At 50.7% G+C, this 27,190-nt stretch overlaps 1 protein-coding gene across 1 annotated transcript in view; it reads right to left on the minus strand.

Annotated features, from left to right (window-relative positions):
• Positions 1-837: 837 nt before the first annotated feature.
• The window catches only part of LOC122373824 (ichor-like), a 34,455-nt gene continuing 8,102 nt past the window's right edge, over positions 838-27,190 (minus strand). Inside the window, exon 2 of the mRNA XM_043352194.1 lies at positions 838-4,235. Coding sequence (XP_043208129.1) covers positions 2,741-4,235 — 1,495 coding nt within the window. The 3' untranslated portion in view covers positions 838-2,740. The remainder of the gene's footprint in view (positions 4,236-27,190) is intronic.

Genomic DNA, 27,190 nt, shown 5'->3' on the forward strand with positions numbered 1-27,190 from the left:
GAAATTTTGAAAAATCCAAAATCATATCAACTCACCCCCTGGGGGGTGGTGAGTTGATATGAACTTTGGCGTTTTAAAAAAGGGGCTTAATATATAAATTTTTTATTCATTTTTGCTGATTGCCTCCCCAAGGCATGTGCCATGAAACTGGCACAAAAAGAATTCCGTAAATGAATGTGGCTTTTAAAGAAATCTAGAATAACCTCAAAATCCATATCAACTCACCCCGGTTTACGGTATGGTATATGGGGCCATTCCGACCCGTTTTAGTGGTAAAAACAGGGAGTTGATTTTTCCCCATTGACTTATAATGGGGAGGTCGCGAAATTGACCTGACCTTAGGTCACCGATATCAAAATTCCGAGATATACAAATTGTAGCTACTAATGACCTAATAACATCCTGCGATTTTCAAAGGCCTCCGACATCTACTGTAGCTCTGGCACGGTGACAAAGTTGCAAAAAAGTGACTTGAGGTTGGGTCATTCAAAGTGACCTGGTGACCTGACCTTGAAAGGTAGGAGGTTCAAACTTGCACACCATGTGTAAAATTGATAAGGGAATAGTCATACCAAATTTCGCGGCGCTACGCGCCGCGGTTTTCCCGCTATTCGCGAAAAACCTCAGGGGGGGGGGCGGATATCCGCCCCCCCGTCGGTGCGCGGGTTAAATTAGTAGGGCCTGTTGTTATGTAAGCGCTGGGTGCTGCTATAGTAATAAATCAACGTTTCACTTGCAATTAAAAATGTGAGGCTTACTTTCGTTGCAGCGGTGTACGTCCTTAATTGGATGCTTCGTGATACATTTGTTGCATTACTTATTTCATAAACAGAAACAGTTTGCTCATGGTTTATTCGAAGTCGTAACATGGTGCGATGTGGACGTAACACACGAATTCCAGAGAGAGAGTCGTAAGGATACGCACTTCACGCTAAGCCTTCGCTCCGGCGAGGCGCCTGGAAATGCACTGGATGTTGCACGGAAAGCTCAAGCTAACTGTTACGCCAATAACGAGCAGGTTGACTACTACCTATATAACAGGACTGGTCGACTTGACCAGTGTATGAAACGGCTGGTAACATTGAAAATGTGCACGCCGCACAATTAAATAATATCCGGGTACGCACAGGCCACATCAAACAATAGAGGTCATTTAAAATTTAAAAGGACAGTCAACTCTACGTAGCGGACTGGTGTCACAGGATTGTGGGGGAAAAAGTAAAAAAAAAGCTAAGGTTGTCCGTCATATCCATACCTAAAGTAGGGTACCAGCCTTTTCTCCTGCAGCGACGTCGTTAGAGTAATGATAAAGGCGCCTCGGTCATTCAACGGGATAAAGGATCACTGGTGTGAACGTACAACAACACAACTCGGAGTATCAGCTACCGCAGCACACAACAACTGTACAATAATGGTAACGTTTCCGACTTTCTCAGCAGACACCGCACGGCGTCTGATAGGTGTCTGCGAGCCGGCAGAGTACGCTGTCTGAGACGACACTTCAGACAAAATAATCACACAACATACAAGAACCAGGACACATCACAACACATGCGTAGAACCACACAGCTACGGGAGCATTAGCGTGTTATCTGTAACAGTTAATGGAACTTAACAGGAACAAGAAGATAATGGAATTGTCAAAATTAGGAATGATCAGCAAAAAGCTGCATGTACACGAAAAAAGTATGTAGTCTTATTGCACATTTCAGGGAAGAGTTCGTCATATGTACACACATTAATGTTCCACTCTCGATCTGTCCGTGCTCACAACAGCAATAGAAACCGCTCAACAGTAAGGCACACACATATTTTACTACTTTGAGACAGAAACATCTAATAATTTACAGGGTAAAAACGGCCGGACACGCTGCTGATATAAATATCCACCATCACCTTGCGACAACCACTCAAAACAGCCGTGCACACTCTCCTGCTTCACTCGCTTAGCAGATCAGAAAAACACCAGCGCACCATCGCACGTGCGCGCCTCTTCTCCGCACCTGAATCACAACTGCCGAGAACGGCCCACAACCCGCCTGCCAGCACGGAGCGGCGGGGTCGGACGCAAGAGAACAGACCGGGTCGGTAGCTCCGCCACCCGGCCGTCTCGGTGCACTACGCCGACCTCACCGTCACTGGAGAGGCGAAATAAATAGGATAACGATCCGCCTGCCTGTCTCCGGGTTTGTACTATCCGCTCCGCCGGTGCACACCGTGATTCAGTTGAAGGTGCTCACTCTGGCGGACCCCGGTGCCACACATCCGAGACGACTGCGGGTGAACAGTGTGCTCACGACCCCCGAAACCTTGACGGGGAGGGCAGACCGCACTGTGCCGCACTTCGCCGAACAAACTAAGAAGAACGCAGGTGTCTGTAACGTGCCGATGTCTGAAGATGCTCCCCTGCACGTCTGAGATGTTGAGAGCCGCAACATCCTTTCACTCTTCACCACTGTCCTCATGATCGCTCGAACTACGATAGCCGATTCGCTGAGAACCTCACTTTGAGAATATGAAAACCAACACGACCGCACTCATTCATAACAAGAACAAAAGAACGATTACAAGGAGATGATTCTTTCTCCTGGAAGATAACAACATCACAGTTCTAGGGCAGCGCAAAGTTCCTGAGCTGGCTGCACTACGGTAGCACTTGGGTTTATGGTAACTCATCACCATGGTAACGGTAACTCATCACCTTGGTAACCAGATCGGAATCCTCTCTTCGTTGCGCTGTTTACCTTTTGGCCGGCGCTGGCTTGGGTGTGGTATGAATCTGTATGTGTTTGGCGAGGTGGGCCTTCTGACGGAAGCACTTGTTGCACAGGTCACACTGGAAGGGCTTCTCGCCGGTGTGGGTGCGGATGTGCACGGTCACAGAGTACTTGTCCTTGAATCCCTTGTTGCAGATGTGGCAGAAGTGGAGGAGACGCCCCCGGGACGGTGGCGCCTCCCCATCGGCAGTGGTGCGCTTTGAGTACTTGCGTTTACGCGGCTGGTCCTTCTTCTGACCCATGACGACGTGGCCGTTGGACATGCCGATGTCGATGGTGTTGACGTAGAGATCGTGCGACGTGTCGGCCGAGGAGAGCACCTTGTCCGGCTTGTTGGGACTGCAGGAGCTCGTCGCCTGGTTGGTCTCACACGTGTACGGAGAGGAGGTGACGGCGTTACTGCTGCCGCTGTTCTCCATCATGCTCCGCTGAAACGTCTGGAAGCCGCCGACCGGGAACGAGAGCTGAATCTCCTTCAGGTCGGTGCTTCCTGCGCGCTTCTGCGGGTTGTTGGTATTGCTGTTCCGCTGACCGGAGGTGATGTTTCCCCGAAGTGCACTCTCCAGGATGGAGGCGTTGTCGGAGCGGTTGCTGCCCCACTTCTCCTCCAGGCCACTCTTCTCGGTCGGTTTCTCGGGCGAACCCGGCGGCAGAGTGCCAACAGCAATCTTGAATCCACCGTTTTGCGCCACAGAAGTGGCTGGGAATGTGCTCATACTGGATGGCGGCAGACCGCATATCCGTATAGGTGTTCCACCAGCTCCTATGATGGTCGTCGCCGGCATCTCCTCCAGCTTGGTCTGCGGCGGCGCCGGCTCCTCGTCATACAGATAGTCCTGCACCATCTTGTCGAGGTCGACCTCGTTGACCTGCTTGGGGTCGCTGATGTCGCCCATCATGACGTCCGAGTGGAAGCCGTTGAGCGTGTGCACCGGGTTCATGGGCTGCAGCGGCTGCAGCGGCTGCAGCGTGATGAGGTCATCAGACGAGCTGATGACGTCCGACGGGTTCACCGGCTTGATGGCCTCGTCCGAGATCATTGAGGTGAAGAGCAGTGTGTCGGGACTGCTGAAACTGTCCGGGGAGCGGTTGCCGGTGTCTGTGGTAGTCACCTGCTTCACCTGCTGTGTGTCGCTGCCCCAGAGCGGGTCACACGTCTTTTCCTTGTTCTCGTACAGCCACTCCTTGACCTCTCGTGTGGTGACCGGCCCGCCACCATCACGGTCCCACATGACCCCATCACCACCGCCGCTGCCGCCGCCGCCGGCCGGCTGCGTCTTGTTCACCAGTGAGTTGATCCAGTTGCCCAGATCAGACGAAACGTCCATGTCGTTCTCTATGTCATTATTGAGAGAGCACAGGTCGAAGAAGTCGTGCGGATCCTCCACCTTGACCGGCAGCAGCTCGGATGGAACGCTGGACGTGACTACAGAGTTGGACAGCTCGACTTCGTTTTTCCTGCCAGAGAAAAAGAGAGAAGGATTGTTAGAAATCCGTTCGGCTCTGAAAGCCCACACAGTACTGAAGAATAGAGCTAAAGGAAATTAAATATGTGAGAACAGTAGCCGCATGCAGAGAGAACTGCAGATGCAATAAGCTAATTGTGGTGAGGTAAGAAGCCCGTTGAACAATCGTTTGAGTCATTCGCTGAAGTCATGTCATCGTCAGCAACGGTATTGACGTCAATGCACCGTTCGAATAAACCGTTCCCTCTGAGAACCGCACTGGGACGCCTTGCACCAGGGGACGCCTGAAAAAAAAAAGTTTTAAGTGTTTCACATAGCTTTAACCCAAAGTATGCTCTGCCAGAAGTAAGGCATGTTATCCTATTGAAATGTTTTGGCTGTGGTCGTTAAATGTTATTCTGCAGATAGTAACATACTGCATTAATGCTGAGTGTATATCGGAAACTTTTTTTCAGGATACTCTTTGCTGATGGTTCAAATGAAGTCATTTGTTTTCTTATTTTTATCGTTCATAATAAGATATAAATAGTTGTGAAAGTGGCAGGCGCCAAGTTCAATCCCAGCTAGCATGCCTTTGTCATTACTTCATCGAATAACTGCAGCGCAAATCTATCAGCTGACTGTCATCGATCAGCTGAGTGACATTGGCCAAAGACGGATATCAGTCTTACTCAACTGTCCAAGGTTCGAGTCGATTAACGTCTATCGTGATGGGGTGCTGAGGGCTGACCCCCGCAGGCATTTCGGGCAGCGCCCACTGTTATTGTTATCGACCGCCCCGGCCGGAAGCCTGGGGCACTCACTTTCCCCATCACGCGAATCTCTTCCATGACGGAAGAGCTCGTTTTTGTCGGGGACGAGTCGTGACTTTTCATATGATCTGACCGGCGATAACTTCCACTGGGTTTGACATGCAGGTGCTCGCACGTAGGTCCCAACGGGTGCATCGCCGCCAATTAAACCGGCCGGCATCGGATCAGAGGCATGGCGGTCATAACTCGTAGCGGGACGTGTCGCCATTCTTTTCACCCGTGTTTTACGAACGGGTCCTGGTTTAGACCGCCTAACGGGTCTCCTGGGTGAGGAGCGGTCTGTTTTTAGATGGATCGACGAATTGACGTACCGAGACGGACAGACGGATAGATGGACACACGACAAATGGATGGACAGGAAAAAAACTGCGAATGGACAGAAGGATACGTCATGTATCTGACAGATCCCGTCAGTTCAAAATGACAGCAGTTTGTTCATGATCTCTACCAGAGCAAGAAGCCACGCATTACGCGATAGGTAATCAGACAATTTCAAACGTACAGCCCTCTGCAAACTGCGTGGTAGGTATTCTTTTTTCGACAAAACCGATAATAACTCAAAGGCTATGTTATCAGTCGGTTGGATCTCATTGCATACACATGCGCCATGCTCCAATCCTTCGATTGGTTCTATCACTGAACAAAGTATACGCCTAGTGTAGCTACAAAATGCAAAAGTTTGTTTTGGGGGCAAATATAAACTTGCGTGTGTTGTTGCCAAACTAGATGGAAAATGTATACAAAAATAAGCCCAATCTAAGGTGCGGAGTCTCGCGCGTCCTGCTGTTACGATTTCCGAGTGACCGTTTGCATATTATTCGCGTTATTCACGGTTTTGTCGAAAAAAGAATACCTACCACGCAGTTTGCAGAGGGCTGTACATATGAGTAAGGCTTTATATAAGGCAAACAAGGCTCCATAAAACAACATGTGAAAGTTTTGAGCAGGAGTCAACGAGTCACAAAATTCAATTATCGGCCTGTTGCACTGCACATTGGACTCTACATTAGCTGAAGCACTCGGCAGCTGACAGGCCTGTCACGACGACAGCGAGCGTCACATGTCTGCGTCGACAAGGGTTTCGTCACGTCCGCACAGAACGTGACCATATGCGGCTCATGAGGCCCCGACATCTGTTCAACATGTCGTTGACAGGCCGAGTTAGCTGAGTAACCTGAGTACCAGCCCTGCCAGACAAGCGTCCACTCGAGGCACTCCACACGGCCCTCCGCCCAGTAAGAGGCTGACGAGGCTTGCGTATCAGCCCGGCCGACCGGATGTAACCCTTTCCGACCGCCGACGACTATCTGCAGCCATCGATACGCCGAGCAGCGACGCCCGACGTCGGCGGCGGGCCGGCCGGTCCAGCGGCGCGCGGGGATCGTCCCGGCGCCGGCACAGAGTGTTACCAAGGCCGGGCGGCGGTACCCAGCCGCCGCAGCCTCCGGCCGCGCGGGCGTGGCTCAGGGGCCAGGGAGGGGTGTGGGTGGGGCGGCACCGACGGACCGCCGTCGGTCGTGAGGCTGCCGACAGCGCCCGGCCCCGCCGACAGCACCGCGCGCGTTGAGGTAACGGGCTGACCCATATAGACCATGACTAATGACCTCTGGGGAGCCGCCGGGTCAGCTGAGCTCGCAGATAACAGGCCTGCGCGCCGGCCCACAACTGATTGCAAAAAGTGCGCAGCGTGTCTGAAGGCTGGACGAGCAAAAACTACGAGCCACCGACGCCGAAATCTCTGAATCGCCTGTGACGTTACGTTATGCTAAAAAGCAAAAACGTTTCTGCTGGGAGCAAAACAGATTCTGAGCGTAGCCAAAGTGTTATGTAATAACTCTCATCATCGAAAGAAATATCATGCATGTAGCAACTCTTGTATTGCGAATAATTCGAGACTTGTGTCTGTACGATAGCCGATAGGCTGTCGATTTGGTTTTGTGCTTATAACTGTAAGCTCACCACAAGAATCCGGCAAACGGGTGATACCGGCACAGCCAAAAGACTTTCTGTGCTTGATGCCACCCACTCACCAAACTTTCGCTTCGAACCGGACTGTCCAATACCGGACGCATTTTTTGTCTAAATATGGATATAGCCACCACAAGCCACTAGATAGATTGATACTGCCTGCCGGTGAGTTCATTACTAGGAAATACATAATTCGAAACCGTCCAGTATATTTTAAGCCCCAACGAAGCTGGGTGGCATTTTCCATATTCGTAAAGGAATCGGATCGTGTTTGGCCTGTAAACTTCGCAGACAGGCGCGTGAGAGCAAGATTATCGAGCATTTGAAATGGCAAACGCTGCTTTTGGGTTTTGTCTATTAAGTAGCTCCTATTTCACGAAGTTTTCCAGTAAAAAAATGTGGTCATGCATGCCATTTTGAGTTCAGTAATGATGGCGAGATTGGGTAAAAATAGCAAGGTGGAGACGAGACGGCTCCACCCAGAAACAATATCCCGTTATGTAGCTATAAATACTGTATAGTATTCCGTTATTCAGCTATGGACTATGATCATAAGAGGCTTTGGATGTTCTCCTCCCACTCGCGTTCTTTTCAAAGTCAGGTACCGTTTGGATTGCATGGCATTACAACCAAACGATCTGCTGTGTGGATACGTTCAAAGGTCAAAAGCCCTTGCGGCATGGTGGTCCCGGATGGTAGTAATCTCAGCTCAGCGCGAATACCGCTACAGCCCAGATTACGAGATAACCAACGGTCTATACCACAGTGGCTCCTCAGCAACCAACACCGTCCAAAGCGTCCGACAGTACAATCACGGTTGACGGTAGTTCTCAAATTAGATCAAGTACTCGTATTATCGTAGTTCTCCTCACTCTGCATCGCTCTGCTGGACGCCGTCGACCGACACGTCACAGTGCATCATGCCGTAACGAACCGCTGCCGGCCGCGTCACGTCACACTGCGTCACGTGCCTGTGGCGGCACGTGGCCCTCCGCCGGCTCCCTGCGCCGACTCTCACTTTTAACGAGCCGACCGACCGTCCGGCCGGCCGGCCGAGCAGAGGCGGCCCGCTGGCCCAGCTGGCTCCGAGCCAGGAATGCGATTTCACTTTTCGTTCCTGTCGATGGAGGAGGGTCGGGAAGCCGGCGACGGTGCCTGGGGGCGGCTGGCACGGGATCCGACGCGGTAGGGAGAGGGGTGGGAGGTCAACTGGGGAGCTGCGCAGAGTCTGGAGTGTGTTAGTGGGGGATGAGGTCCGCTGGTGTATATGATTGCCTACTTGTCTCGCCTGGTGGGGTTCAGTGGTGACAATTGCATGAGGAATCATTGCCAAATGAAGATGCATGCGCTTTACATGATGCTTTGCAAGGTTTCATGCGTCACTTAGCGTCATTAGATGAGGCACATTTGGCAAATTCACATATTAAGTTTACCGTGTAGCACTTGTGTGGGTAGTAAGGATTTATTGGCAAGGACGTGTAGTGTTGAGAAAGCGTAACAGAATTGGGGACGATTAGGCAACCCAAACCTTAACGTTCTGAGAACTCGAACGCGACGTAACATGGGCAAAAACTGTAAATGGTTTGTCGTGCTTTATTTGTGTCATTCCCTTTTCGCCTGGTGACTGCATACTCAATTACGAGAACGTCACACTTAACTCCCGTTATCTTCCAATCTTTTCCATTTATTATCCCTTTAAAACATTTGAAGCTTTAAAGCTTCTTCTGGCAGCGCTTTTGAAGCTCTATTCGTCCTTCGTGTGACCTTATGCTTACATAATATTGCTTATCTTAATCGATTATCAAGTTAACTGTCACTGCATGATCGTGACAAACGTTTTTTATTTTTTATTTTTACTTCCTGGAGCAGCTTAGAGTTTGACATTCAGCTGTGCAGTGCGTTTTTAATGCATGACGCCAGGATGTAAGATTGGTGACCGGTGAGGAAAGGTCAACTAATTACAGAAATACTGGATAAATGTATAATTAGTTCAAATGCAGCGATTCAATTCGAGAGTTATATCCTAACACAATGGCAAGTGAGATCAAATGCCATTACCGCAAACAATGTTGCAACTATCACGAATAAATCGGTTCACGTCGACGGAAAACTGTCTGCTCAGCGGTAGCGTGTCTTGTGACTTCACATTCAGACGGGGTGTTTGTGTCAGTTTTCCCTGACCTGAGCAGCCTTATTTGTGAGCAAAGCAATGCTATGCATGTCTAGCATGTATGTCAACTGATATCTATTCTCAAAAATTGCCGTGATGTGAGCTTTAGCGTTGTTTGAGCCCAGGAGCACCCCCGCCTTCCTGTGAAGCAGATGCAATGACCAGTGCTGTATGCACGAACATGTGCTTAACCACACCGGAAACATCAATTAACTGGATGTTACACGTCATGTTCGATTAGTGGCGTCTTATCGTTTCCGAGAACTCTTTTTCAGCGGTCATTTGGTTCATGCTTAAATATATCTGTTTCTGACTATTAGCATGAAAATATCAACAAGAAACGGATAACATTATACGGCACCGACCACTAAATTTACCTTTTTTCATGGAATATTCCTCATCTTTCTAATTGCATTCATCCTGATTATTTTTCAGTCTTTCTCTACGCCTAATGCCAACATCTCCGTCAGCTTTATCATCTCGCATGTATCCATCATTCGTCCTCCCCAATGTCATGCCTGGCTACGCCTCTGCGGTAGTCATACCCTCTGGATTCCGATCCTCACACCGCGATCAGAGACAGTGCGTCATTGATGCCGCCTTTATTGCCACGCGCGGGGCCGATCGTACGCCAGCCGTACCAAGGGGAGTCATCTCGGCCCAACCCCGCCGCCTGGACTCGAGTGAGTCATCAGGGGCGGGGCGCGAGCGCGACGGACAGTCGTCACAGTGACCCAGTTCGACTCCGAGTCACCGGAGTCGTGACGCAGAAGGCCTCGGGAAGTGTGTCCCCGGGACAGGAAGCTGCCGAGGAGTGTCGCCGCCGTTATACAGCTGAGATCGGGCGCTATTCGGACTGGTTTACGGTCCTCCCCTGCCCCAGACAGGATGTGTGCCCTATCTCCGGGTGAGGAGCGGGGAGTGGCCGTCTGAATGATGTGAAGGCGGGTCGCGACAGACTTTCAGAGGATGAGAACAAATCTGACTTGTGGAATTCTGGGTAAAGATGGTTAAGAGGTGAGATAATAAAGCAGGCTTAGATACTACTTAGCGTTTTATGTACTTCTTCTCTTCGTTTATTCATATGTGACAAGAGAAAGGTCCGGGTTCTTCGTTTCAGGCTAAGTAATGTGGAGCATGACAAGCTGGTTTGCTTCAAGAACTGACCACGCTGCACGAAAATAGTTAAGGTTCCCTAAAAGCTACTGCTCGAAACAGCACGGCCTCTTAACTGTCGTTTGTGATGCGATATGTGATGATTAATGAATGATATTGTGTCTAATCCGACATCTATCGACATCTATTTAAGAAGCATGTCCGGCATCAAATTTCTGAGACATGGATGAGGTCCTCTCACGGTTGATACTAAACCGTTCAAATTAAAACCATGAAACCCCATTACGCAGGTGTAAAAGCGTCAGGTTCTTCACCAATGTAAAGACTCTGTGTGAGTTACGCCACAAACAAGCGGATATTTGTCATTCATTGATGCAAGTCACTGCTTTGTGGTACTCCCCGTTTCACAATAAATTTCGCTCGCCTAAGCTGATAACAGGAAGAATAACGCACTTGTTCAACAGCCATGCCAGGCTCGACCGTATACAATTTAACCCGGTATGCACGTGGCTATCCAAGCCATGTGCGGTGTGCTTTTCCTAACGACTAGAAAGCGCAGGAACAATAGTTGCGTGTGTCAAAATGCTGTTCTGGTGATCATTTTAATATTTAAGCAGCACATTGTATGGATTGTCCCGGGTCCTTACATTGCGGCGCCACTTTAATGTGCACTGTGCAGGTTCCCGGCGGAACCTTTTTGTACCGCTCTGTGAATTAAAGACCCGTGGACAACATAGGGGCCTCAATCACCGCCTCCATGTGCTGTCCCCATTCGACCACTGTCTTCATGTCGCGTGCCGTCACACTCTAATAGCGGTCGGGAACACCAGAGGGACCGAGGAGGGGCCTTGACGACCCCCCCCCCCTCCGGCGTCGGTTAGTCGTCACCCCGCCGGCCTCAACAGAGGCCCCAAGGAGAGGAATGTCGAACGAAGAGGAATTCCAGCCGTCCCCATCCACAGTCACCTCAGCGGCGTCTCGCGACACCCGCGGAGACAACCGCCGGCGCGGCTTCGACGAAAGCGAAATCGCTGCCATCTGTGAGTGAGTCGATCTTGTCCGGCGGGTCGGAGCGGGGCGGGGCGGGGCGGGGCGGGTCTGTTGGGGTAGCCGAATCCCGGTCTGGGCCCGGCCCCGACAGGCTACCGGTTTACGACCGCCTCCGGACCGGGAAAAATACCCAGAGATGTGGCCCCACGCAATACGGCAGCCGGATTAGATCGACAATGGATGCAATGGAATGCTTATCAGGTTGAGGCGAGGATGATCAGTGCGGCTTAGATTGTATTTCTGGTAGCGTCTCGAATCTATGTGTAATCGACATGAAAACGAGACTTACACGAACTATGACGCATACCGATGGAGCCGTACATATGGAGGTCGTACATTGTTGGCGAACGATGGGACATTACCTGTACCCACTGACCTCTAACGGCAACATTGCTTCACACAGAAATGTGCAACAGTTCATTGGAGCAAGACGGGCATTATATTATCTACATGTGCTACATACAGGGTGACACAAAAAAAAAAACGGTCATCACCAAATTTCGAATACCTAACTTCGGAAGTTTTATTCAGATCATCACCAAACTTCGGCCACTTAAGGTCACACCTATGTAGCATACATCCACCAAGTTTCAAGTCTTCACTACGGTTACTTTTAGTACAGTGTGTGTTTTACTGACGCTCCACAATGTGCTCCATCCAGGTGAGCGCCACGGCGTTGCAGGGCGTAGGCACACTTGCATCCGGCGGGCAAAGTTGTCGATAACCCGATGGCTGTGCACTTTACAGAGTGCAATGGCCTCTGGAGACAGTGCTCAGGGGGTGTGCTACCCCTGAAACGTTATTCTTATCGGGTTATCGACAACTTTGCCCGCCGGATGCAGGTGTGCCTACGCCCTGCAGCGCCGGGGCGCTCACCTGGAGCACATTGTGGAGCGTCCGTAAAACACACACTGTACTAAAAGTGTTCGTAATGAAGACTTGAAACTTGGTGGATGTCTGCTACATAGGTGTGACCTAAAGTGGCCGAAGTTTGGTGATGATTTGAATAAAACTTCCGAAGTTATTCGAATTTTGGTGATGACCGTTTTTTTTTTGTGTCACCCTGTATGTAAGATGCACTGAACTCTAATATATACTGGAAGGAGCATTGGTGACTTGTTTTTGTCTATCGATTTCCGCCATGTTGTGTATACCAGACATATAAATTGCATGTACGGTAGCAGAGGTGCAGTTTAGTGAGAGGTACACTACTCAAAAGTGCTGCTGCTTCATGCTTGCAGTTTGATTGCAGTGATCAACTTTTCAAGACTTTGGTATACACAACATGGCGGAAATCGTTAGACATTCTGGCCCATATACGGCCAAGGCGAGTGCCTCCCCCTGGTAAGATGTTGTTTCTAGTTAAGCATTCGTATGCGACTTTGGCCAAGATACATCTAATTCCTCCTATCATAGGTAATTCTACTGTGTTCTACTTGTTTGTACGTAATAAAGCCGGCACCTCATGTTCGTAGATGTAACAATAGTTGCATTAAACATAAACAAAGGGGGCGTGAGATACATTGTTCTGGACATTTTTCAGTTGTAATTGGACTTAAAAGGAGGTTAGTGGTACTGCTCAACAGGTCGCAGGGTTATTCATGAAATATGCTACAAGATAGGCATAAAAGAATTGTGCTGCAGCCACAAACAACATGGCGTGTCACTAGCTTTCCCACGCCCTTATGTCGCCATAGGTCTGGTTATGCTATATGGTGTCTATAAAATGCTTCACGGCACGCTATTGCCAGGCTGCTTTCCAGAAAGCCCTTTTTCTGGCTACAATAGACACCAAGCTCGACACACTAGGTGTATCTTTTGAACCTGTGTTCTTTTCTGCCTATTTATGACCTGTCAGGTTTTATTTCAATTTTACTTCAGTCATCAATCGCTACTACACTACCACTGAGGCCATAAACTGCTACCCTGCCATTCTGCACCATCCCACCCGTCCGTCCGGCCATTGCGAGACCCTCTGAGTCACGCACCGGCAACACCCGGCGGCCGAAGCCGACCGAGAGACTCGCGAGACACCGATCCAAACAACAGCACCGACACACAAAAACGGCCACTTCCGCCGTGTTGGCGGCGGCACGGGCCGTGCAGAAGGTCGCCCACGCAGCGCCGGACCGCACCGCTGCTCCGCCGGGGAGGCCACGCGTGCAGCGGCCACGTATTTTCACCGCGGGGATAATGAGAAGCGGCGACCCGCCGTCCGGGGACTGTCAGGAAATCACACGGTCACAGGTAACCAGAAGGAGGCGGCGGCTTTCCAGAGAACGGCAGGACTGTGGAATATCCGTCCGGAATGCTTACTCAAACGTCTATAACGGAAATATCGTTTAGGTATATCAGGCTGAACCTAGAAAGGCTGAAAAACCATCAAGTTTTGTTTTGTAGTTTTGAATCCATTTTATCGACAGGGCGGCGGCAGATATTCACTACGAGCGAATTGCTGATACTCGCTATTTTGTTTTAATGTATGTACTCCGTCCCTCCAATCCATTTCAATAACAAGGATTCGACCAATATCGATTTATCTAGCGAGACTGCCATTTATGTAGTCTGTATGCGATTATCAATTGCAGTTCAATGTTAAAAGCAAGTTGAAGGCATTACGTGAGCGGCATATCAAAAGGAGAGCAATAACGGTATGTTTTTGTTATTTAGCGTATGTTACATACTTCCCACTATTCATATTGAAGAAACCTTTTGAAAGTGAAATATATTTATTGCATAAAATGAAACAATTAATATTACATGAATTGTAAAACAATTTAGATCAAAACTTCGATTACAGTTCAATGACTATAAATCATGACAATGTTCCTAATTACCGATGGCAAAAAATGTTCGCATGGTCTGTCGGCTCTACCATTGAAAACTTTGATTGCCATTTCGTAACGATAAACCATGAAAATGTTTCTAATTACTGCCGGTAAAAAAGGTTTGCATGGTCTGTCGGTTTTGCCGGTGATGTCGGTCATCATCCGTCTGTAGAGGTCGGTGGCTGTCAATCTGGAGTCTGGACCTTTAGCAATCTGGGTCGGGGTACTGTATAGGTTCCGGAGTATACCAACACCTGTTAACACCATTGCACGCTGCACAGTCCCACTGGCAGTCACTAGCCGCCCCAATAACTCCGCACATACGTACATACGTATGCACGTATGTACTCTATCTCCACTAGTTTACCAGCAGTTCCACCCACCCAACTCCGTGGCACCATCACAGTACCCACCCACCTGAAACAATCCATCGCCAGCGAGGGCATCACCATAGCGCTGCACATGTCTCCAGATCACCTCGGGCACGCGGACACCGACCGGTGGACACGCGGACAGGCGGACACCCGTGCTCTGCCGACACACTCCGCCGGCACTCTGCCCCACTGCCGCGGCGGCGGCGGCGGCGGCGGCGCGCCGGCGGCCTTGACTGGCCCTCCTCCCCCCCTCCCCGTCAGCGGCCGCCGAGTCTCGGTACGGTACAGAGCGCCTCTGACGTCTGCAGAGAGCCATCGCTCTGCCCCCTCGGACCATCAGAGAGATCTGAGACTACCCGCCGGGGTCCCGCGCCGCCTCACTGGATAGATTCGATAATGGTGTTTTGTTTGAATGGTCTCCGAGATTCAGTAGATGACTTTGATATCACTGATGAGCTGTGACACTTTCTAGATTTGAGTTGAATTTCTAAATCGTTTTCCCTTTCGTTCCTAGATCTGATATTCATATCGAATGCATTGTGTTGAATAGAAAGGATGCAGTCACTATTGTTTTTCATACCAAAACCAATTGGCTTTTATGGAGGCTAAGTTGGTTAAAACACCATTCACTATTCAGCAATGCATTTTCAGGCATGCAACGCTTCCTTTGGCAAATAATTGCCCACTTATACAAAACAATGGTTGAAAATCCATTACTGCCAAAACATATCTATTTCATTCCTTCAATCAACAATTCTACAAAGCTATATTCCATTGGAGTCTCGACCAATCTAGCATTTATTCACTACCGCGTGCAACCGTCCCCGCCGAGCCCACATAATCCCCAGCTGGCCTTTTGACCGGTCCATTAACTGGTCATTATAAGGGCCGATATCGGCGACACGCTGACTCGCCAGAGTTCTGTATCGGTGCCGGTCTCACGACCCAGCTGTTACGGGCCCGCCGGCAACGGGTCACGGACCAAATACTTGACCCAAAAACCGAGCGGCGCCCACACAACGGGTCGTGTCCGAGCGAGAGCGCCGTCAGGAGGGACTGGCAGGCATCGGAAGGTGCCGGAAAATGTTGCAGCTCATTGTGACGCGAAAAATATCCGTCTTTATCGTGTTAATTAGAGTTGTTATAAATACCACTTAGTGCGGTTTTCATTACCGAAAAGGCGCTAAATAATGACAGTTATTTCCCCAAACCGGCCATACCAGCACCAGTTATATAGCCTTCCCAGCACCCAAATGCCTTTTTGTAAAATTTAGAAGTCAGTTTTGGTAGCATTTTGTGATCCGATTGTTTGTTTCTCATGGATTCGTTAGAAACAGAGCAAAGTAGCATCCGCTGACACGTGATGCGGTGGCGTCTCCCGGTAAAGCCTCAATGTTTACCTCAGTGACCGTTCGTGCGTCTCCCGGTAAAGCCTCAATGTTTACCTCAGTGACCGTTGCCAAACGCGCCATACCGCTGCCTTTGCCGGGTTATGAGCGGACTATCACAGCGGAGCGGCTGCGCTGTGGCAGTCACGAACGAACCCCGAAAGCCTTGCTGTGTGTACCAGCTCTGTAAAGCCACCCGCTCGCCGCGTGGCGAACGTGGAGACTGCAGAGCGGCATAGGACAGTAACCCACCAATGGAGACTGCAGATGCGCACAAGACGGTATCCCCACTGCCACTGGGAGACTGCGCGCCGGCACATAACAGTAGCACCAGTCCCTGGGCGACTGCGTCCTCACACAAGACACTATCCTCATCTGGCGGAGACTTCATCCCAGCACAGGAAACTATCCCTTCGCCCTTTATCTTCCTCATTCCTGCAGCTAACGGTAACTCTCGGCCGCAGTCGTGCCGGCCTTCGCAAGGACGTTGCCACCGCGGCGGGATGTATATTACTGGAACGGAGGTAGTACTCGAGGACCACCGCCAAGGCCGAGTCTCGGCAGAACAGCTGTGCCGGGCGCCGTCCAAGGACGCTCACAGAGTATCACTGAATGGTGCCGAGTCAGTGCGGTACGGGGGTGAAGGGGGAGTGACCGAGGATACAGGTGCGGAGACGCGATCCGGTGTGGAAATGGTACAAAAGAAATAGCGTTTTTATACAAGGGGACGGTGTCAAGAGGTTCCTTCAGTACTATTAGATTCAAAAGAGGAATTTCGCGAGTTGTAGACAGAAAAAGTTGCAGACAGTGCTAACAATACTCTCAAAGGATGGAGTTCGGACTATTGCCATGTAAGCCCCAATAGAAATCGATCGACCAGTGCTCGATGTTGCCTGGTACTGGGTCAGCCTAATTGTACCCGCAGGCCCTGACCTGGCTCCTATTGTGGTGGTACGGCGCCGGTCGCGCTGGGAAACTCAGTATTGAAAGCGTGACCGGTGGTTACACATGGTCCGGCCCGAGCGCGGATGTCAAATGACTTTGACAAGGCCGCCGCCGCCGCCGCCGCTGGCGGGTCATTTGGGGCCGGCGGCTGGTAACCGCGGGGCGAGACGAACGTGGTGTTATAACGGACCGCCAGAGACCATTGTCAGACCACCAGAGACCATTGTCGGACAGGCAGAGACCATTGTCGAAAAGACAACGCAGCAGTCGACTACTCTTATTTGTCACTGCTCATGACAAGCTGTTTGATGTAGCCGTCTGGCTGGCGAGTGCGTATGACAACGTTAGCTGGCGAGGACTTGCTTGGAGATATGCTTGCTTGGAGATGTAGGGCTGCGTGAGTCATGAGTGTTGCAGGTAGCAAGTAAGGCCGGGCTACAACTATTTGTTTCGTCAATATGCACTTTTGTTTTATGATAAAAAACATTGTAGCGAATTATTTTGACTCATTCGCGACCTCGCCAAGGCCACCGCCATGCTGACAGAATTATATAATTTGTTTGCATACACCGTGAAGCTCACTGAAGCGTCTGCGAGTCACCAAATAATACTATCTGATGCAATAGTCTGCCTCGAAACAGCGCCAACTGCTAAAGTTCGCTCTCCCACCGACTTTCTCGAAGTCTCCGACTGAAGCAGCGTTACGTCGTGCGGTGTTGCTGGTCGCCCAGCGGCCCCTGCTGAGCTCCTGATAATCGAGCGTGACCAGATGAGCCTGCATGTCCGCCGCCAGCGCCCACCGGGGCCATGAGCATTGCGCAACACGGAAGCCGCGCACCGGTGATCTGCAAGTCAGGCGAAAGTCCGACACGCGCGCGCGCGCAGTGCTCCCGTCGGCCGACTAGTTCGTCTGGGAGGCTAAATCGGGCGAATTTCAGCGACGTACGATGACGTGTCCGAGGCGCCACCGGCTCGCGGCGTCTCGGCTCGCGGCGCCCAGAGCTCACGGCGCCCCGGGCTCCCGGCACCCCAGGCTCCTGGCGCCCCTGGCGCGCGGCAGCATCAGTCAGGAGCCAGGAGCGGGCTACAGCGAATCCGTGCCCTGTTCGCTCGTGTCTTCGTGGTGGATCTGTCAGATTGGGGCTGACCGCCGCTGGTGCAATGAGCCTTAGCTAGGATCATATCCTGCTGAACCTGGATGAGACAGCAAATGTCCGTGCTACTGAACACGTCAGACTTGGTGTTTTGATCAACGGATCAGTGTTCCGGACAGCAGAGCACGCGGGCTTCTGCAGGTTTCTTTGAGGGAAGCCTCATTGATTGGAAAATCCCAATGAGTGAGTATAGTCCGCAACGGTATTGGCATTCAGTCTTAAATAATTCATTATTTATTACAGTGTAGATTGATAACTAGGTATGACTTGCCTTCCAGAGTCCCAGACGTGAAAACAATTGCTTAAATAGCATGCTTTTTCAAGCTGTATAGGGCTCCAAAGCAAAGTACTAAGTAGTCATCTATGTACTCGTGGAAGCTACATAGGTAAAATTTTGCGCATTTCCTGGTATGGCGTTTTTATATTCAGTCCATAGCGTCATGGTAAATGTTTTCGACTGCAGCGAAGAAACCACAAATAGGTTATCGGAGTTTCAATCTAGGGGGACCAGCTGCGATAAAAACAAAGACTCTGGCAAGTCACCAAACCAGCTGTGCTCAGAATTAAGCATATCTGATGATGTTTTCAGCCAACTGCATAGCATACATGGTATAGGGAAACAGATAAGCGCTTCAGAATGGAAATAAATTGCGACAACTGTCTCCGAAATTTTCAAATACGTAGGCAGTTATATATGAATGAGGAAATGGAATAACCCCAAAATTACTTCCAGGCATGCTTGGGAAACGTGAAAGAAGCATGCGACTGGCTTCACTATCGTCATTCGTCACGACAGGGAAATTTGACAAAGTATCCCCATACACGAATGGACGAGCCCCCACAAGTCCCAAAAAAAAAAACATGCCGATCGTATCGTTCCCTGACTCACATCAGACATTTGACTCACCCTGTCTGAGTCAACGCCCTCACCGCACGGAACCACAGCTACTGGGCAACAACAGACGCCCATTCTGAGCCAAATACGGCCTAGTTATCATCCCCGTGACGCCCGGCGGGCCAGGTCGAGGGGTCCGAGTCGACGGACCAGTTCCCACCGTACCGCGTGACTGTCCGCACTTGGCACCGCCGCGGCGGTCCCCTCCCACCGGTCGGGGACCGCCGCGGACCGCTTCAAGCTCCGTCAGCGGGCCAGTGCCGGCCGGCCGCTCATCCGTGCACGGCGCTACGTTTCACTTTCGATTTCTCTCGGGCCGGACGGGCCGAGTGCGGCCGGACGGACGGTCGATCCAGGCGGCTCTGACGACAGGCGGGGGAGGGCTGGAGGGCGGCGGGCGGCGGATAGGCGGACGCCGGACGGCGGGCGGCGCGCCGGCCAGGCGGCTGGCGGGCGGTGTTTACCAGACTCTGATGGAGGGTAGGAAGGGACCGGGATGAAGGGATCCCACCTGTCGCTGGCGGTCACTGGCACTCCCCAGAGCAATCAGCCGAGGACGGGTTCAAAACGCGACCCGCGTGAGAACTGGGTCGGAGTGGGCTGAGCTGGATCCGCTCTACCCGGCCTGCATTGTCCTGAAGGGGAGAAATGAATGGAGGAGGGACGGTGGAACAGACAAAGGAACAGGCAAGGGAATGAAACTGAAAGCTGAATGCAGTTCAACATTATAATGAAAATAGAGCAACACGTGCATTGCCTTGTATTCAAATATGGACAGCAGCTCTCCTTGAAGAGACCCTAAGAAAGACAACATATAATTTTCGATTTTAAACGCTAGATAACTAAACTTAGATACGTGAGACACCAAAAATACCCGGTGTTTGAATTATGCAGGTTGATCAGGTAAGCTGTCTGGATTATTTAGCCTTTTCTGACCGATGACTGCGATAGCATTTACCGTATTCAGGAAAGTCACCCCAAGCTCCATTAGAATGCCAGCATGATGAAGTACTACAACATAAAGTCGGGTCGGGACTGTGTTTTTAAATATTTTCACATATTTCTGCCGATCAATGGCTATGCACTGGAGCTTTGTTTTGCTCAACCTGCACCCATGTCAGTGAACTTAATCAATGCAGCACGCTGAGCAAGTATTGCCCTTTCCTGTGTCCTGGCTAGCCGCAACGGAAGCATGGCATTACCAACGTGGTGGCATGGACACTAATAGCATTACCACGTAGGGATATGTGTAAAAATCGGCCGCGCTAGCGGTTCAATACGCGACTTCCTTATGCCGGCGTCGACCACTTATTTAGCGCGCGGAACTGGAAGCGCGCCAGTCGTTTTCCTGTCACGTGGACGCGCGTGGAGTACCGTACATCGTACACGTGACCAGGGCACCAGGGCGTCAGTTTACCTCATGGGATGACCCGCTGGAGTGGCTGACGTCTTACAGCAAGACAAAGTTTTCCGAGAGTTTCGTTGTGAAGCATACCGTGTGTACATAGAAGCGTTTCTGGTGTAGCTTTAAACGCCCCAGAAGCGCCAGCCGTCAACGACAGTGAACCGTTCAGCCACCAGCAGTGAAGCTGAGATAAAAACAGTTTGTTTGTCGATAGAGCCACAGGATTGGTCAGATTTTGCAGTTCTTAGCGAATCACGCCGCACACGGTGCGTGCTGCTGAAATGGAGATGCCGATTGGAAGCAATCTCTGCAGACGGCTAGCGGCCGCAGCTTTTCACAGCCCCGCATGCCGCACATATTGCACATATCTGGACTGACGCCGGCTCGACAGAGCCCAGCCGCTTTGATCGATGGAAGCATATTTCTGCGCGCAAACAGTGCCGCTTCGGCGGCGTGATGGCCGCCTTTATTTGTCGGGCTGTGCGCGCAGCGGCCGGCCCTCCGACGTCTCGACAATAACAAACAGATTGACGTGCGGACTGCCGGCCAGGTTATTGTTCTTGGGGTATGTTCGTCTGCCGTGCCGTTTCCGCCGCTCGGTTTGTGCAGTACGCCGCTGTCGCTGCACAGTGGGCGCTCGTCTCCAGGCTATTCTGCCACTGCGGCATGCTGGTTGGCCGTTCAGGGACGAGGCAGGCCATTGTCAATTTGTGGATCTGCATTAACTAGCAGCACCAAATCACAAAAGCCCTAGCAACAGGCGTTTCATCTCGACCCGTCCTCAGTGGGTCGAGACCCCGGCATTACGAGAGTCCTGCATTCCTCTGAACGAAATCCGTCCGTCCGACTGTTTTGCCGAGTTTTGAGTGACAGACCTGTTAGGCGGAGCACGCCCGCCCTGTTTACAGTTTCGGCCGCGAGCTGGAAATGCCCAGCGAAGAGGGAAAACGAGTTACCGCGGTCGGATTATTCCAGCGACCGAGCTTGATAAGGAACGGCCTGGCAAACAGTCCAGGACAACAGAGGACATTGCTGCTCGGTCGTCTACCAATGATATAGGTACTGAAATCACTGTGCTTTCCAGTGGTAGTTGGGATTTCTGGACAGAATGCTAAACTAGATTGGCAGCTTTTTGCCGCACCGACGCCGAACATTTCAAGATGCCACCTGCTGATGCGCTGACAAATGGTAGAATTATGAGAAATTCCAGCCGGATGCAGATCAGATCAAACGTTCTGAAATTATCCTAAGAGGAAACCGACCACTGTTCGTCTTACTTGGCCTGAATTTCCCAGTTAGTGACGTCAAATTCTCTTGAAATACTATTTCGAAACAATGCTACCACAGTCCGCCAAATGCTAAAGTCTGATATAGTCCAAAAATAGGCTTTGGTGAATCTGATTAAAGACATGCAGCCTTGCACGCCACGATTAGAAACGGAGGGCAAAAGTGAAATCAATTAAAACTGTCGGTAAAAGCATAAGTATGTCACCGACCGAAGGGCAGAACTAGATGGAGAATAGAGATTAGAGATATTCCAAATGAGTGCAGATTTGTCAGATCCTATCAGATAGCTAGGCAAAAATTATGTAATGATAACGCCTTTGTTCTTTGCAAAATTTTGTCACTGATGCAGCTATGTTGCCATATGCATATGCATACATATATCTCGTTGACCGTTTTCACAGTCGAGACTAGCTGACACATCACATGGCCAGTCCAACACAGACCATCTGACACACGTCATCAGTCCAACACAGACCATCGTCACACGTCATCAGTCCAACACAGACCATCGTCACACGTCATCAGTCCAATAAAGACCAGCTGACACATCACGTCATCAGTCCAACACAGACCAGCTGACACATCACGTCATCAGTCCAACACAGACCAGCTGACACATCACGTCATCAGTCCAACACAGACCAGCTGACACATCACGTCATCAGTCCAACACAGACCAGCTGACACACGTCATCAGTCCAACACAGACCAGCTGACACATGACGTCATCAGTTCAATTTGGACCAGCTGACACATGACGTCATCAGTCCAACACAGACCATCTGACTCACGTCATCAGTCCAATTTGGACCAGCTGACACATCACGTCATCAGTCCAATTTGGACCAGCTGACACATCACGTCATCAGTCCAATTTAGACCAGCTGACACATCATGTCATCAGTCCAATTTAGACCAGCTGACACATCACGTCATCAGTCCAATTTGGACCAGCTGACTGCCCCTGCCCATCACGCACCTTTGCTGTCCGTCTACAACCCTCTGTTCACAGAGCCGACATCTCTTTACTGGGCGACGGACGTCTCGACCGTACGGGCGGCGCAGCACTTTCACAGCGTACTCTGCTGTATAGAAACGGGTCGGTCCACGTACAATGGCCCACTTTGAATATAAATGGGACCGCGTGGGCCGCCACTGATTCATGGTCGAACTGGAGCAGGCTGCTCCATTTCCCTGGGGCTCGCTTCTTTATTGGACGGGGTGGAGAGAAATTGGACAGCTCTGGCCCTTTAAACCTGTCTTCAAGAATGTTGTTAAGCCTGGTTTGATGGACGTGTTCATGTTTCTCTAATGATCCAATAGCAATGCTCCCTCACAAGCTGTCATGATGAGCATTCTAATGTTACCACGTAGGTATTACATAAATATTCAATGGTCAACGCTCTGCCATCCCCCAAATCCACCGTAGAATCTATCGCACCAATCACGAACACAGACGTAAGCCCTCTACTGACCTGCAGCCCCGCGCGGTAGCGTCGCAGCGGCAGTGCCCGCGGGAGCGTCGCGCAGAGCAGGGAAAGTGGTGCGGTTTCACTCTCGGGCATATGGCTGGGCCGGGAGCTGGCGCTGGGCCGGTGGCGGCCGCCGGACTACCTTGTCGGCCAGGAACAAAGGAAGCTTTGTTCCGGCGCACCGGGACGGTCCCGTCTGGCCCGGGCGGGGAGGGGAGGGGATGGTCCGAAATAGTACAGCGGAAGTGCTGCTCATGTGAGTGACGAACATGAATTGAAGGTGGTGTGTTAGCATGGCTAGACACCATGGATACAGGAATATTTGGTCGGCTTACGCGGACAAGAATGGTGATGGATCGCTTCTCTCACATATAGCGCTCTGTTCATATTCAGAAAATTATGCCTTGCGGATATAACGCATTCAGCAGACCAGGATAATTGCACTAACGACCAGGGGCGGATCCAGCCGATCCGTTTGGGGAGGGCAAAATTTTCCGACCTATCCGACGACCCCTATCCGCCCCCGCACTGGGAGGAAGGTAAGATAAATTTTGGATGGGGATGCAAAATTTTCTCAAGGGGCTCCACTGAAGGTTTTGGACCCCTTTACTTTTCAAGCTGTCAATCATCGATTTATGAAAACCAAAAGTTAAGGAAACAATCCATACAGGAAGTTATCCAAAAAGTTTGCATATTTCAGTAAACCTAACAAAATCACAGCATACCTAAATAAGTGAAATGCAAGAAGTTTTTTTTTACTGGGTGACTTTTCTTATGCTAGCCACCACCCGCAAGCCTCAAACCACTTTTCTGGATCCGCAGTGGACCTTTGAGAGCCCTACGGGTCCGCTCTTACAAGACCGTTAAAAAACCTCTGGAAACTGAATGACTCAATGGAGGCTCCTCCAGAAGCCTTCACGACTTCTCAGATTGAATGAGTCCCCGACCAGGGTCGGTTCCTCAGAAGGTGCTGAAGGGTTTCAGAAAGCAGCGTAGGCTCGAGAGTCTGGAGAGTTCTCAAAGACCGGCATCGGACCCAAAAAGCCTGCATGGAGGCCCTCAAAAACCGGGATAGAGGCCAAAGTACTAAGGAGCTGATGTTTAGCCTAAAGAATCGGTGTGGAGAAAAGGGTAGGAGTCTGAGTGGGGCCTTCAGGGGCAAGCGTTAGGGCCCCAAAAGTATGTGTGAGGCTCTTGGAGGCAGGTAGGTCCCTGGAGCGTGCATGGGGTCCCAAGAGCTCGCGTGTGAGCCCAAAAATTCGGCTTCATGTCGGTGGAACATGCATGGGGATTCTTAGAAGCTGCTTGGACACATATTTGATGGGTCGTGGATACCAAGATCGATGTAATGGTCCTAAAAGCCGGTGTAGGGCCAAGAAGTTCCGGCGTTGAGACTCTCAGAGGCCGGCGAAGAGGCACCAGGAGCGGATACAGTGTCTCAACAAGCCTACATGGGACCTGACAATCAGTGTGGAATCCCACGAGCCTGCGTAAGCCCTCAGAGACCTTTGTAAGGCCCTCAAAGGTCGTTGTGAAGGGCCTCTGAATCTGAAATCTTCGCGGAGCCCCGAGGCCAGCATGTCCCCTGCCTGCGTTAAGGCCCTCCAGAGGCCGTCGTAGGGTTCTTCATAGGCCAGCGTGGGCCCTTGGAGCCTTCGTTACAGGACTCTCAGAGGTCAGCATGACCCCTGCTGTCTGCCTGCGTTGAGGCCAGATCAGAGGCCGTCGTGGGGCCCTCAGACGCCAGCGTGGGCATTTGAAGCTTGCATTGGGTCCTAGAGGTCGTTGTGAGGGCCCATAGATGATAGAGGTCGTCGTGAGGGCCCTCAGGGACCGTCTCGGGTGGAATCACTGTGGAAATCGTTGTGAGGGCCCTTAGAAGCCTTCAAGAGGACCATCAGAGGTCATCATAAAGATCCTTGGCCATCATGACGGTCTTCATAGGCCCTGGGCCCTCAGGTATCTTTGCAAGGCCCTCAGAGGCTGTGGTAAGGACATCAGAGTCCATCGTTATGGCGGTCAAGAGACCGTCACAGGTTCCTCAGATGCCAGCATAACCCCTGCAGCCTGGTTGTGTTGGGGCCCCCAGAGGCCGTCGTGGGCCGTCTAAAGCCCGATGGGCACTCAGACCTGAGATGGGTCTAGGACCGTGTCACGAGGGCCCTCAGAGACCGCCGTGGGGGCCCTCAGAGGCAGCGTAACCCCTGGAGTCTCCGTGGGGTCCTCAGATGCCGTCATGGGGCACCAAACGCGGTTCGGGACACTCCTAGCCGGTGAGGGCCCCAAAGACCAGCATAGGGCGCTCCTGACCAACAACTGGACGTCTGATGATCGGTGATCCCACATGATCGTTCGTTTCCTGATCGCTGGTTTTTAAGATAAAATGTATTTGGTGGTGTGACAGGCCCCTTATACGGCTTTTGGAGGGTGCAAAAAGCTATGTTTGCACTCCAATGTTTTCCATGGGTCTGGAGCTGAAACCCCTGCACCCTCTATCCGGATTTCCGCTGCCCTTGAGCACCGAGATGACCAAACGACTTTACAACGCCACACTATCTACATACAATCAGTTCAGGGAGTTCGATCTATAAACAGCATTCTGGCATAAATCATCAGCAGCGAGCGTCCAGCTCCTTCCTTCGGAATGGCCGTCACCGAAAGTCCTGCTTTTCGTCCAGATAGTCCTCGACGCCGCATTCAATTTTATCATCTCTATATGCTTTGGGAGGGGCAAAAGGACAGTCTTGCCCACATGATTTAGCTTTGGGGAGGGCAAATGCCCATTTTGCCCTCCCCTGGATCCGCCACTGCTAACGACGGCACAAGACGGCGTTCCGACGGTGCAGAGCTCTAATCTTAAGCTCAATCAAGCATGACGCACTCGTGAGGAGCGTGGAACACAGATCATATGTCGTCGGTTGCGTAATGACAAAATGTAGGTCACCGTTCCACTGCGGACGAATGATAGCCATCTGCACACTGCACAGGACACAGGATAAAAATTAGCGACTCATTATTTGCTGCAGGGATAAGTGACGCTAGCGATCTCCCATGAGTCTCTGATGCATTGGCTATCATACAGTAAGGCGAGTCCTCAGTGGGTCATCTATGTCTACATACATATTTCTGCATGGATCACAGGAAATCTCGAACCAATGCGTATTTAAAATGTGCGCCACACAATTCCTGGAAGCACCTCAGTGAATATTGCAACATTGAAAGTATGCTGCCTTGCAAGGTGCATAGCTCATCAGCCTGTTGAATAAGGCTGGTGACGTCAAATATAGGTCAGTAACCGGCAAAGTGAAACGTTCCTTGCCTACGTGTTTTCAGCCTAGAAGCAATTCAGTCTGGCGACTAATAAACATCACGCACTGAGTCTGGCGTAAGAAATGCTCGAAGTCGTCGGTTATAGCGGCAATCTATTGTGACCACCCAGGAGTTGTTTTTTTTTTTAAATCTCGTTGGCAGTGCCAATAGTTGATACAGGACAAGTTAACTCAAGAAAAATGTCAAATTAAGATTGGGTAAGCTTTGGTAAGCTTCATTTTTATCATTTCGATGGTCGCAGAGATATCTTAGCGAGGTCACTTATGTAACAAATTATAATGAACCCGTTTATCTGCATGGATTGTGGATATTAAAGGGCAATACGCATTTTTTAAGCTATTACCTACCAGCGAAAATTCTGTCACAAATTGAGATGCACTTTAGATAAAAGTCTGCAAAGTCTTAAACGCTAAGCTAGTAACCAGCAAAAACATTCATTAAACATTTTGTTTCAACGCAACCGCGTGATAGCAATCCATTTCCTCGGATATAATTTACTTCTGCAATTCCACTCAACATTTCCGATAAAAACATGAGCATTATCCCGTATGGATTTGATAACGAATGCACATTTATCCTAAAGTGAAGTGACGTCCAACTGAATATCGGAACACGGTAGCCGCCAGCCGGTGACATGTACCTAAAGGAATGCATCCCTCCTTGTTATCCTCGGGATCAATCCATCGTCATTCTTGATTATGCTCCCCTGTCCAAGGACGCCGGTCACCATACCGGGGCCGATGGCAGCTCCTA

Source organism: Amphibalanus amphitrite, unplaced genomic scaffold, assembly GCF_019059575.1.
Source record: "Amphibalanus amphitrite isolate SeventyFive unplaced genomic scaffold, NRLGWU_Aamphi_draft 001558F_arrow, whole genome shotgun sequence".
In the NCBI taxonomy this organism is placed as follows: Eukaryota; Metazoa; Arthropoda; class Thecostraca; order Balanomorpha; family Balanidae; genus Amphibalanus; species Amphibalanus amphitrite.